The sequence below is a fragment of the Heteronotia binoei genome, chromosome 1 (assembly GCF_032191835.1).
Source record: "Heteronotia binoei isolate CCM8104 ecotype False Entrance Well chromosome 1, APGP_CSIRO_Hbin_v1, whole genome shotgun sequence".
Taxonomy (NCBI): Eukaryota; Metazoa; Chordata; class Lepidosauria; order Squamata; family Gekkonidae; genus Heteronotia; species Heteronotia binoei.
In genome coordinates, this window is record NC_083223.1 from 130000086 (window position 1) to 130014367 (window position 14282).

The 14282-nt window shown below is 47.1% G+C and overlaps 1 protein-coding gene across 4 annotated transcripts in view; it reads left to right on the forward strand.

Moving 5' to 3' along the window:
* Positions 1 to 14282, forward strand: part of STXBP5 (syntaxin binding protein 5) — a 306923-nt gene that overhangs the window by 191589 nt on the left and 101052 nt on the right. For all 4 annotated transcript variants that reach the window (XM_060240653.1, XM_060240661.1, XM_060240670.1 and 1 more), the window contains 3 exons: positions 6281 to 6353; positions 7976 to 8123; positions 8206 to 8273. In XM_060240653.1, coding sequence (XP_060096636.1) covers positions 6281 to 6353; positions 7976 to 8123; positions 8206 to 8273 — 289 coding nt within the window. The remainder of the gene's footprint in view (positions 1 to 6280; positions 6354 to 7975; positions 8124 to 8205; positions 8274 to 14282) is intronic.

Consider the following 14282-nt stretch of genomic DNA (forward strand, 5'->3'; position numbering starts at 1 on the left):
GAAGTAGCGGAGACCCCTCGATCCCGAAGCCCACCTCCTTGGGGTTGACTGCAAGAATCACGGAGGGACCGTGCTTTGAGAAGCCGCTCTCCTCGATACCGAGAGATGGATTGTTCTTCTCCCCACTGCCTGCCTTCACAGATCCCGTGGGACCAGCGTCAGTGGCAATACTTATACGGGGCGTATCCCATGCAGCCTTCCTTTCCGTGGCTTCCTCCATGCCAGATGGACTGGGATCAGTTCTCTGAAGCTTCCTATCGATCCTGTACATCTTATAGACCTTCTAGGCGAGCACCATCTGCGTCGGTATCGAAGCCGCCTGACGTCGAGCCGATTCGACAGCATAAGGAACCCGCTCAACAGACTTCTTCAGAGAAAATGAAAGGCATAACAACAGACCCTGTTTCCTCCCCGACTCCACACGTCGGAACGGTCTGACTCTCCTGATGCGTCACCCAGGTCCATCGAAGGGTCGACCCCGGAGGAGCAAGAAACAACCTCATCACCTGGGGAACCCTCTCCACTGCAGAAGATAGCAGAGGAGCAACCCATTTCACCTTCGGTGGACTTAAAGTCTTATGTTAACCTCATTAAGCGTATGGCTCAATCTTTGTCCCTTACTACTGTCCAACCTCAACCAGTGATTACTGACACCGTTTTTGACATTGTTCAAATGGACACTTCTACTGCAGTAGCTCTACCACTTACTACCATCATGCTGCATACCGCAAAATCTTCCTGGGAGAAACCAGCTTCCACTCCCATCTCATCGCGTCAGCTGGACCACATGTATCGCATTCAAGAGTCCAGTGCAGAATTCCTCTGCACCCACCCCAAACCGAATGCTGTAGTAGTGTCCTCATCTTCCAAGGTGAAGAAGACACACTCTGCCCCGCCAGACAAGGAAGGGAAGAAATTGGACAACCTAGGAAAGAGGCTATATTCTGCTCATTCCCTGGGTGTAAAGATTGCCAACTACACCACTTGTATGAGTCGTTATCAATACGCCCTCTGGGAACAGGTTTCCAACATCTTGCCTACCCTGCCGGAACAGAGTAGGACCGCTCTCAAGAAGATTCAAAGGGAGGGAATGACCTTAGCCAAGCAACAACTTAATTCGGCTAAGCATTCGGGTGACACCTGTGCTAAGACCCTGACAACGGCTATCTCTCTGAGATGTCATTCCTGGTTACGCTCCACGGCCTTACAACCAGACACTCAAGCCTACATTGAGGACTTACCTTTTGATGGCAATGGCCTCTTCAGTTCAAATACTGATTCTGTATTACAGGAGATGGATAAGAATATCCGAACCTCCAGAAACCTGGGAGTCTCCACACCTTGTACCCAAACTAAATGACTATGGCCAAAACCTTGGAATAAGAAACCTTATTCGAAATCTCCTTCAGAGCAATCGTGGCGTCCGAAATTTACACCGCCATTTTCTAAGCAGTCTTATACGGCTAAACCTAAGTACTCTCCTTCATCATCTCAATCCTCTCGCCAGAAGGGCCCTAAACAGCCCAAGCAGGAACTTTGACTGCCTTTTGTTCTTCCTCCCCTCCCACCCATCTTTTTTGGGCCATACCCTCCTCTTCCCCTTCCTCCCGGCATGGTCCAAGATAACTTCAGACCAGTGGGTCCTATCCATAATCCGACTGGGTTATGTGATCGAATTCCATCAGAATCCACCCACCCCGTCATTCGTTTCCACCAGCCCTTCAATCACCTTAAGAGAGGAGGTTCAGTCACTTCTTTTCAAACAAGCCATCGAACAAGTTCCCTTAAATCAAAGGGGACTCGGTTTTTATTCATGCTACTTCATGGTCCCAAAACGAGACGGAGGTCTTCGACCGATCATGGACCTTCAAGCCTTGAATCTGTACATCACCTACCACAAATTCAGAATGACCTCACTACCCAACATCCTCCCTCTTCTAAATCGGGGAGATTGGATGGCCACGCTGGACTTACAAGACACGTACTTCCACATTTCCATTCATCCCTCTCACAGGAAGTACCTAAGATTCACCATTGGAGCAGCCCATTTCCAATACCGGTCTTTACCTTTCGGCCTTTCTACAGCCCCCAGGGTTTTCACCAAGACTATGGTGGTTATCGCAGCCCATCTGAGATTGCAGGGTATAACCCTGTTCCCGTTCACAGACGATTGGCTCCTCGTAGCAGAATCCAGGACCAGCCTTTTGCGGCACATTGCCGTCACTCTCTCTCTTCTTCGGGAGCTAGAACTGCAGATCAACCAAAAGAAGTCGCACCTACAACCCTCTCAGAGGGTGCAGTTTATAGGAGCCATAATAGACACCCTTGCCTGCAAGGCCTTCCTGCCTCCAAATTGGGGGACGACATAATCAATCTTGTTCAGACCTTTCGGTGCAGTCCCACTGTCACAGCCCGCCAAGTACAGCGTCTCTTGGGCCTCATGGCTGCCACCACTTCGGTTCTGGTCTTCGCCAGGTTTCACATGAGGATCCTGCAACTATGGTTCCTCAAACACTTCAAATGCAATCTCGACTCTCCATCTCGTCTGATGACCGTCCCTCCAGAAGTTCTATCCTCTCTCACCTGGTGGCAACAGCAGCATCATCTGATGGAGGGGGCGCCCTTCCACAGACCATCCCCGTCCGTCACAATAACATCGGATGCGTCCCTGTGGGGTTGGGTAGCACATATGAATGGCCTTTGTGTGGGGGACAGGTGGCCCAGTCACCATGCACACCACCATATAAATTTCTTAGAACTTTTGGCAATTTTCCATGCCATCCAGTCTTTCCAGACGCTTCTCAATGGCAAAACGGTAGCCATTATGACAGACAGTACAACAGCCATGTCCTACATAAACAGACAGGGGTACGGTCTCCCGCAAGCTCTGTATACTTGCTCTGAACATTTGGGAAATGTGCATATCAATGGGTGTGTTTTGGTGGCGACACATCTTCCGGGGGACTTGAATGTGTGTGCAGATTTCCTCAGTCGAGGGGGAGCCTCGCTCCATGAATGGGAGCTCCACTGGGAATTCCTTTGACCCCTCTGTCTAAGTTGGGGAACTCAGGAGATAAACATTTTTGCCACGCGCAACAACAAGAAATGCAAGCTCTTCTGCTGCATGGGGGGAGCAGATCCCCTGTCCTTGGGGGATGGCCTCCTCGTTCCGTGGAATCAACATCATATGTACCTGTTTCCGCCCATCCCCCTGATCATCAGGGTAGTACAGAAGATATTGAGGGAAAGGCCTGTGGGCATCCTCGTGACACCCTGGTGGCCCAAATAACACTGGTTCTCCCTGGTCCTTCATCTAGCCAACGGAACATTTCACCATTTTCCGCAGGCCTCAAACCTTCTTCTCACCCACCAGGGTCGTGTGGTACACCACAATGTGCCTCATCTGAAATAAACAGCTTGGCGTCTGCAGTGAATCAACTGTCAGACAGAGCTCATTTTGTCATATTGAACAGCAGGAAACAGTCTACATGCAAATCCTATGCTTGTAAATGGTCGCGATTCGTTCAGTTTTCTTCTGATTTGTCCTTAGACCCGTCCACAGCGGGCTTACCTACAATTTTTGATTTTCTTCTTTCCCTTTTGGATAAGGGGTTAGCAGTCTCATCATTACTTGTTTACTTGGCTGCCATCTCTGCTAATCATTCCCAGATCGATGGACATTCTGTTTTCACGCATTCTGATACTAAGAGGTTCCTCAAGGGTCTCTCTAGACTGTATCCTGCTGTGAGACAGCCTACTCCGACTTGGGACCTATCATTGGTTCTTCATGCGCTGTCGGGAAAACCCTTTGAGCCAATGGCCACTTGTTCTCTCCAATTACTGGCTTGGAAAACTGCCTTTTTGGTGGCAATTACTTCTGCAAGGAGAGTGGGTGAGCTAGCAGTGCTCAGATGCGACGCCCCCTACTTGTGTTTCACCAATGAAGAAGTAGTGCTTTGTCCAGATATCACCTTTCTTCACAAGGTGATTTCTTCCTTTCACTTGAACACTGCAATCTATCTTCCAGTATATTTTCCTAATCCGGCTAATGATTCTGAACGGAGACTTCATGCCTTGGATGTGAAACGAGCGCTATCGTTCTATCTCCATCGTGTAAATCCCTCTTGGAGGGACTCCAGACTTTTTGTTTCCTATGCCACTGCATCTTTAGGGCAGCGGATATTGTCCCAAAGGCTTTCTAAGTGGATAACTGAAACCATAAAACTCTGTTATCTTTTGAGCAGGAAGCCCCTGCCAGGGCCCATATGAGCCCATTCCACTTGAGCCATGGCGACTTCGGCAGCTTTCATGAAGGGTGTTCCGCTATGGGACATTTGTAAGGCTGCCACCTGGTCCTCCCGCATACTTTTGTGAATCATTATGCGTTGGACCTACGCCTTCGCCAGGATTCGTTGGTGGGCCGTGCTGTTCTGCAGTCTTTTTCCAGCTGATGGACTGTTGCACCCTCCTCCAGGTAGGATTTTGGCTTGCTAATCTCCCATCAGTGTAATGCACAGAGACCACGAAGAAGATGAACAGGTTGCTTACCTGTAACTGATGATCTTCGAGTGGTCATCTGTGCAGTCACCCTACCCGCCCTCCTTCCCCTCTGCTGCCGGTCCATCTTTGGGATCCTGCAGCGGTCAGAAGGAACTGGCGGGATGTCGGCTCCCATCTTGGTGAGCATGTGCAGTGGGGCTTCTGGGCATGCACACTGGGACGTTGGCGCGGAAATCCGCAGCTTTTAAGTTTACCGATCGAGATTGGCGCTGGCGCCTAATCCCATCAGTGTGACTGCACAGATGACCGCTCGAAGATCATCAGTTACAGGTAAGCAACCTGTTCTTTTCAAAGTCAATGTAGACTCCCAATTCTGAAATCTTTCTATTCCTAGGACAGTGGGCATGGCTGCTCTCATCTGGTACAAAGTCATAAGCATGAATACCTCCATTCAAGTCATCCACATTGTTGGCATAAAAAACCTCAGGGCAGACCAACTGAGCAGGTGGTTAGGCCCTGACCATGAGCGGTCCTTGAGCTCACAGAGAGTGGGATCATCCAAGGAATACCAAGTGCCCCCCCCTTTTTGTTCAAGAACAGCATGGGCCATTGGGACCATTGGAGATGTGTTCCAGCTCTGATGACAAGGGATTTCTTCTATGCCTTCCCCCTTCCTATCCTCCATAGGGTGGTCTTGAAGATCAACACAGAAAGGCTGCAGGCATCCTGGCAAAGAATTGTAAATGGGGGCAGGGGGAGACACAGAAAAGTTAGGGTGAAGGGCGACATAAATGAATGAGAAACATGTGGAAAAGAGGGAGTGGTTGTTCTATATTGCTGCATCACCCTAACTATTACTTTATATGATCTGGCTGAGCTGGTGCAAGGAAAGGAAGAGAGAAAGGCTTAGACTATTGGAAAAAATTACCTGCAGGCTGGCAATTATCATAGAAACTATCAGTGCCAGCTCAATTGTTATTAAGCAAGTTTGCTTCAGTCTTGGAGAGAAGGAAGTTTATGAAATTCGTGTAACTGTCACAAGGACTTTGAAATCAGACATGTGCCTAGAGTTGCCTGCTGGGAACTTAATTACCAGGTATTCGGTGGCTGGTTGGTATTGGGATCATGGTGCACAGTGGAAAGAGACTTAAACCTTCCTCCCTACACTGCTTTCCACCCCTGAAACAGCTGTTGGAAGCCATGTTTTCCTCTTTGGGAAACTTACTTAAAATGAAGGCTATGCATTACAGGGCAAATAGCTTCTCCTTGGGGTCAAAAATGGTACAACGGTGCAAAAGTGAGTCCCTTTGTTCTGTGTACTGTTTCCTGATCCAAATTAGATCATCAGCATGGAACTCCACATGTCTGTCACATGGACTTTGTGATGTGTGCATTGGCCTTAATCAAATCAGACTAAATGCTAAAAGATCCTAGGTTTGTGCTAAATGCAAAAGATCCTAGGTTTCATTGATGCATACTGGCAATAAAAGACTAGATTTATGCCAGTACTGCAGTGGAAATGTTTGTTAATAGCCTTTTCTCATAAACATTTTTGGAGCTTTTTATGTAAATAATCAGTTAAATACAGTTAATTGGGTATTGGTTTTTTACCTGAGTTTTCTAACATTTGGAGTGAACAACTTAATCTAGAATAATATCTTAGATGCCTCACTTTTAAATGCTTACACTGGTGTGTTGTATGTAGCCTCACAAAATTTCAAAGTAGTGGATTTATATTTAGCAAAAGTGACATAATCAATACTCTTTCTTCCTTTTTTAGATTTCCAAGAGCCATATGCAGTGGTTGTCCTTCTAGAAAAAGATTTAGTACTTATTGATCTTGCACAAAATGGGTAAGAACTAAGGGTATAATAGAATTTTATGGATAGGCCTCTATTCCCTAAGTTCAGCTAGCTATATAATTTGATGACTGGTTATTAAAAACTCTGAGTCTTCTGTTGTGTTCTGTTTTGATACTGATCTGCTGAACCCTTTTAAAAGATCACTAAAAGAACCAGTGAAGAGTGTCTTAAATTTTGTTGTTCCTTTTCTGGAGTGAAGAGCTTTGATTATATTCCTACAGCAACTCTTTATGATATACTATACACTGGTACATAGGTGTGCTTGGTGGGAAGCATGAATCTGCATGTGTCCTTACTATGCTTACAATATAACAGTGAACTTTCCCCGTTGTTTTTTTAGAGGAATAGATCATTCAAATCAAACGTCCATATAAACAGCATCACACATTATGTATATACAAGAAGCAGCCCTGTGAAGTGCTGTAACCATAGAACTTGTAATGGCTGGTTATCAAATGTGAAGCCATTTTCCCCTTTACCCTGTTGCTTTTATTTTCTGCTGTTTGCATTCCAGTTGCAGTTCTCATCCTAAAAACAGATTTATGTAGCTAATATATTTTTATCCTACCCTTTCTCTAAGGAACTCAGAGTGATATACATGTTGCATCTTCATTAGCAGGGAGCAGGCAGCTATGGCTATTCTCTAGAGTTTTAGAGAATAATCCTACTCAGAACCCTGTCCAAGTCTATTTAGTGGGGTTTAATTCCAGGAAAGTGTTTGTACGGTTGCACTGTTATTGAATTAATTCTTTACAGAATTAGGCTTCCCAATCCCCAGGTCCCAGCAGGGGATCCCCGGTTTTACAGGCTTCCCCCCTCCCCCAGCCAGCTGGCCGGCGGGGGAAGCTCCGCCCCCATAGCCATCATGCACCTCCATGAACGATTCCCATAGGGAAAGATGGGGAATTGATCCGCAGGTATCAGGGGCTCTGGGGGGGCTGTTTTTTGAGATAGGGGCATCAAATTTTCAGTATAGCATCTAGTGGCTCTCCCCAAAATACCTCCCAAGTTTCAAAAAGGTTGGACCAGGGGGTCCAATTCTATGAGCCCCAAAAGAAGGTGTCCCTATCCTTCATTATTTCTTATGGAAGGAAGGCATTTAAAAAGATGTGCAGTCCCTTGAAATGTGATGGCCAGAACTCCCTTGAAGTTCAATTATGCTTGTCACACCCTTGCTTTTAACTCCACCCCAATGTCTCCTGGCTCCACCCCTAAAGTCTCCTGGCTCCACCCCCAAAGTCCCCAGATATTTCTTGAATTGGACTTGGCAACCCTATACGGAATGCATTAGCTATATTATACGGAATATGTTGTGTGTGTGTTTGTACAAGGAGCATTAGCCCCTCAGTATAGTTGACCTGGACATGGCCAAGAGAATGAAATTACAACCAGTTCTTCATTTTTGTTTCAAAAAACTGTAAACTTAATATTTCATTATTGTATTGTACATATTTAGAGCTTTTTTCCTTGTTGTCTGTGTAAAATATCATTTGCATTTAGTTACTAAACTTTATATTCCTTCTGATCATGTTTTGATGGTGGTGAAATAGCCTTAGCTTGAAAAATAGTTTAAAATTTAAATAAAACTGACCTTTCACTCTCTTTCATTAAAGATATCCTATATTTGAGAATCCCTATCCCTTGAGTATACATGAATCTCCAGTCACCTGTTGTGAATACTTTGCTGACTGTCCCGTGGACCTAATTCCAGCACTTTATTCAGCTGGGGCTCGCCAGAAGCGTCAAGGTTATAGTAAAAAGGTATTAAGAGGAATCAAAAGTCTTAATTCTTAGTAATTATGTTAAGTATCATTGAGTTTCAGCTTTTGGTTTGTTTACTTAGGAATGGCCTATCAATGGTGGAAACTGGGGTTTGGTTACACAGAGTTACCCAGAGATCATTATTACTGGGTAAGTAGTAACATGACTTTAAATGGTGACAGCTCTGAGGTTAACAGGTTTGTTAATTTGATTTAATGGTTGTATAATTACCTTTGAATTTTATTGTTATTGGTTTATATGGTCTTAGCCTCTTTGAACAAAGCAAATTTGGAAAAATAGCCTACATTTATAAACAAAATAAAAATTTAAATCTTCTATATTTTTATTTATTACCTGTTCTATAATGTTCCCAGCATTTACTCTGGTTCTGCAAGCATTCTGAAAATAAGATGTAATGTTATGTAGATTGCAGACAAGGTGAATTAGAAAGTTTATTTACTAAAAAAAATGTAGCCATGTTGTTTTGACTAACAAAGGTTATATTCAGATATTCAGTTTATTCACAGTCAGGGCTTTTTTTTAACAGGAATGCAGTTTCGGCTGGCTTGGTTTCGGGGTGTGGCCTAATATGCAAATAAGGTCCCACTGGGCTTTTTCTACAAAAAAGCGCTGTTCATAGTGAAACAAAAATATGCACAGACCTTTTGTTTATGTCTGTCCTCTACTTCTCCCGTTCTTTCTTGCATGAAAGAATAGTGGTTTAAGACTAATCCTGGTTTGGTGGTGTATGAGTGTAGGTATGAAGCTTAACTGTTTTTCCTCTGCTAACTGGAATCCTAAAGCCAGATTACATCTTGATTAAGGATCTTGGCTTGTAGAGGAAACTAACTTCAATTGAGGTATGCCTACACTCTTATGTCATAGGCAATTGAGATTATTCTTAACCCATCATTCCTGAATCACCTTCCACCCAAGAGGGAAAGAAGAAGAAAGCAGATGCAGGTTTATATCAGGCAAGTTTAATTAATTTGAGTGCAGTCACAGAACTTTGTGGCATTTTAAAGACTATATGGCATATTTACTGTGGCATAAGCTTTCACAAACTAGCATCCCTTATTAGATGCATCTCATAAAGGGGGTTCTCCCTAAGAGGCGGAGGACATCTTGGGTGTTTCCCACCGTCCAATCAGGGAGGCAGGATCAAAAATCTTCCTCTTCCTGTTGCTGTGGGAACCACCCTCTTGCTCAGTTCATTTCCTGCCTCGACAGGGAGAGCAAGTTTCCAGGATAGGCTCCTATCCCTTTTTCCCTATTCTTACTCTTAACTTACTCTTAACTTACAAAAGAAAATAATAATAACACCTTCCTCTTCTTCTTATATTTAACCCTTCTACCTCCTACCTTCATTTCACCTCTCTTGAAGAATTTTCCTTTTACCTCAACTCTGAGGGAAGGGAGCGCTGAACAGGCTCAGGCCCCTTTAAGGGACAGCCGCGGCGCGAAGAAAAGGCGCGATGCAACGCCGTCCCAGGGACGACTTTATGGATGATCCCGACTTCGATGCCTGGCATGGGGCTGAAGAACGGGGATCCTCCGGAGCCGGCATGACCCACGGGCTTGCGGCGGCTACCGGCAACGTGCCCTGTAGGGGCGGGCCGCCGGCGAGCGGCAGAAAGCGGCGCTGGTCGTCCTCGGCCACAGAAGAAGCGCGCGCTGCGTTCTCTTCCCCCGTCGGCCATTTTGAAGCGCGAAAAACAGCGCGAAGCGGGCCCGGGCAGCGGCAACCCTTTGCTGAGCAGCAAGGGCTTCCAGAGGCCAACCTCCAGCCAGGAGACTCCAATCACGGCCTCCAAGAGAACGCACAGACATCTCAGCCCCTGGTGGGGCAGGGTAACGTACCCTCAATGGGAACTTCTTCTTCTTTTACATTTGATTTTTTAGAATGCATTAAGCAAACAGTAGACAGTGCAGTCAGAGCTGCAACTCTTAAAAGACCTTATGCTGCGAGCTTTGTCTCTTCCTCCAGGTCTCCCTCCCCAAAGAGGTCCAAAAGCTGTACCTGGCGCAGCAAAGCTCAGAAAAAGACCCTAGCAAGTGAATGTGCAGGGAGAGCGGGATCACCTGAAGTGGATCACTCTGAGGATTCTGGGAGGGAGGACCGGGAGGAGGGCGAGTTTATCTCAGATGAAGAAATAGAATGCAGTGCAGACCCAGAGCCTTCTTTAAGATTTTTTAAAGCAGAGGAGTATCAACCACTCCTAGCCAAGGTACTGGCAGCCTTAGACCTCTATGAATCACCTGAAGAGCAGGAGGCTAGTTGTCCCCTAGCAAATCCTAAGAACAAACCTAAGGGGAACACAGAGTTCTTCCCTCGGTACCGTGACACGGATAAGGTTTTTCCTTTTCCTGAGTTTTTTGAACGCCAGTTGAAGGCGGAGTGGGCCAAACCCAATTCTAATCGCCAGGTGCCAGGTTCCCTTAAAAAATTGTATGCATTGCCTTCTTTTGCAAATGACATGCTGCAGGTACCGCTGGTTGATGCGCCAGTGTCTGCCCTGCAGTCACAAGGACTCTTGTCGGAGGACGGACATGGATCGGTTCGAGACAGCTGGGACAGAAAGATCGACCTAGCGCTGAAAAGAAACCATGAGGCCACGGCCTTGGCAATTAAGGCAGCGGCTACAAACTCTATCGTGTCTCGTGCAGCAATCGTTTGGGTTCGACGCTTAACCCAACTACTTCCCAACACAGATAGGAGGATCCTCGAGGGCACCAATAGACTTCTGAGAGCGGCTGAGTTTTCTGCGGATGCTTCTTTGGATACTCTTACCTTCGCCGCCAGAGCAATGGCGTCATCGGCAGTAGCGAGAAGGGGGCTGTGGCTTCGGGCCTGGCCGGCAGACATTCATTCCAAATCAATAGTGTCTTCCTATCCCTTCCAAGGTGAGAAGCTGTTTGGAGACGCTCTGGACAAGATACTCGTGGAGACACGTGATAAAAAGAAGGCTATGCCTAAGTACCTCAGACGTCCAGAAAGGAAGGGCTTCGGCTCCAGTTCCTTTCGAGCTTCAAACAACAACAACTCCAAGCCAAAACAGGACTATCGAAAGTCACCCTGGGGGCAGCCCAGACAAGGGTTTCGCAAGAACTTCGGTAACCAGAGATTCCAGAGGCACCAGTCCGACAGATCGAATAAGCCAGACAGGGACTCTAAGCCCAATAAGGCCTGACTGGACTTCCATTCCCGTTGGGGGTCGCCTTCTTCATTTCCAGCAGATCTGGGCGACTTCACTAGCCGACTCTTGGACTTTAGAAATTGTCTCCCAGGGATACGCCATAGAGTTTCAAAGAACCCCTCCAAATCGTTTTCTTGTATCCCCTCTTCGTTCAGATCCAACCAGGAGAGACATCACTTTCAAGGCAATTCATCACCTATTGGAGTGCGCAGCGATAGAACCAGTTCCACAGAATCAGAGATGTCAAGGTGTCTATTCGATTTTTTTTACGGTTCCCAAGAAAAACGGGGACTGGAGAGCAATCCTGGATTTGAAATTTCTGAACAGGGCGATCAAACTCCGTCACTTTCGTATGGAGTCCCTCAAGTCCATAACGGAAGCTCTCCATCGTCAGGACTACATGACATCTCTAGATTTGACAGAAGCATATCTGCACATACCGATTCTTCTGGCACATCGCAAGTTTCTGCGTTTCTGCGTGAACGGGTCGCACTTCCAATTCAGGGCTCTACCATTCGGCCTAGCGACAGCACCCAGGGTGTTCACCAAAGTACTGGTGAACATAATAGCTCTGCTCAGACAACAGGGGATACATGTACACCCGTACCTCGACGACCTGTTAATAAGGTCATCGTCCAGGAGGAGTGCCCTACAAGATGTACAACACACCATCAGTTGTCTGCAACAACACGGTTTTCTGGTCAACCTCTCCAAGAGTCATTTGCGCCCGACTCAGAGGCTGGAGCATCTGGGTATGGTCATAGACACGAACCGGAACGCCCTCTTCCTACCAGAGGACAAGGTGCTGAGAACCAAGACTATGGTAAATCAGGTGATCAAGGAAAGTTCATCATCCCTCCAGTCCCTGGCAAGACTCATGGGGCTGTTGGTCTCGAATCTCGAGGCGGTCCAGTGGGGACGATTCCATACCAGGTCATTGCAGATGTTTTTACGACCTTACCAGCTCCAGATTATGGAAAAGCGTACCCTGTCTCTGACAGTACCTCTAGAAGTGAAGAAGAGTCTAAGATGGTGGACAATAGATACCAACCTACGGCAAGGGAAGATCTTCTGGGTGGAGAAGGAGATGCAGATCTTCTCAGACGCCAGCCTTTCAGGTTGGGGGGCGACCCTCGACGAGAAGCCCACGCAGGGTCAGTGGTCCACCAGGGAAGCAAAGCTCCCGATCAACCTATTGGAGCTCCGGGCCATTCGATTAGCACTACTCCACTTCCAGGACCAGATCATCGGTCAACATGTCTTAATCCGGACAGACAACATAGCGGCCAAAGCATATTTGAACAACCAAGGGGGATCCAGGTCCTCAGCTCTGTACAAGGAGGCCGTGAAGTTGTTCAGCTGGGCGGAAGACCATGTGAAATCAATCAGAGCAGAGCACATTCAGGGAATCTGCAACATCAAGGCGGACTGGCTCAGCAGAGAGAGCATTCAATCCGGGGAGTGGTCGCTCAACAAATTGTTGTTTCAGAAAATAGTGGATCACTTCGGTCTACCGATCCTGGACCTCTTTGCATCAGGTCAAAATCACCAACTTCCAAGATTCTTCACAAGATTCTTCCACAGCCAGGCAGAGTCCACAGACGCTCTAACATCCCCGTGGCCTCAAGGTCTTCTCTACGCCTTTCCTCCGATACCTGTCATTCCAAAACTGCTCAGAAGAGTCAAGCTTCTGAGAGCCGAGATTTTGCTGGTTGCTCCCTGGTGGCCGCGACGTCCGTGGTTCTCCTCAATTCACCAGATGTCGACAACAGAACCACTCCACCTGCCTGTGTGGCCAGACGCGCTATTACAGGGACCGGTGTGGCACCCGCATCCCGACTGGCTGCGATTGACCGCGTGGAGGTTGAGAGGAGATCGTTGCTAAATCTGGGATATTCAACAGAGGTAGCTAGCACTATCTTAGCATCCAGAAAAGACTCCACCACACGTATATATAACGCCTCATGGAAAGCCTTCCACAGATGGTGTCGGAGAAAGGGGGTGGACCCTTTACAGCCTTCTATTCCGAAGATCTTGCAATTCCTCCAGGATGGCTTACGCACAGGTCTTAAACCGGCCACCCTTAGACGTCAGCTGGCAGCACTTTCATCAGTACTTCACCAGGTGGAGGGGTACAAGTTGTCAGCTCACCCTCATATTCGCCGTTTCCTAAGAGGAGCCTCACTAACATCTCCTCCTCAATCTCATCGTTTTCCTACGTGGCGACTAAATCCAGTGCTGTCAGCCTTAACCAACCCCCCATTCGAGCCTTTAATGTCGGTTCCTTTGAGGATGCTGCGTATGAAGGTCATCTTTCTGGTGGCAATAACATCGGCCAGAAGAGTTTCCGAACTCGGGGCTCTATCCGTCAAGCGGGAACTATGTGTATTTCACAAAGATAAGGTGGTCCTCTACACAGACCCCACCTTCCAGCCGAAGGTTTCCTCTAAATTTCATAAAAGCCAGGAAATCAACTTACCATCGTTTTGCCCGAATCCCAAACATCACAAGGAGAAGGTATGGCATACACTGGATGTGCGTAGAGCACTAAAGGTCTATCTGGCCAGAACTGAACAGATTCGCCAGTCAGAGTCCATGTTCATCAATATAACATCGCCCAGACTGGGCCAGAAAATGTCCAAAGCGGCAATAAGTTATGCCATCAAACAATGCATAGCAGAGGCTTATAAAGCGTTGCATCTCAAAGTGCCCGAGGGGATTACCGCTCATTCAACAAGAAGTGCAGCAACCAACGCCGCACTTGAGAAGAACGCTTCGGTCGAAGAAGTTTGCAAAGCAGCCACGTGGTCATCTGTCTCCACATTTGTCAGACATTACAAGATCAACACTTATGCCTCTGCGGATGCAGCCTTTGGCAGACGGATATTGCAGCACGTGCTGCCCGATTAGGGCGATCCCTCCCTGACTAACACTGCTCTGGGAGCACCCAAGATGTCCTCCG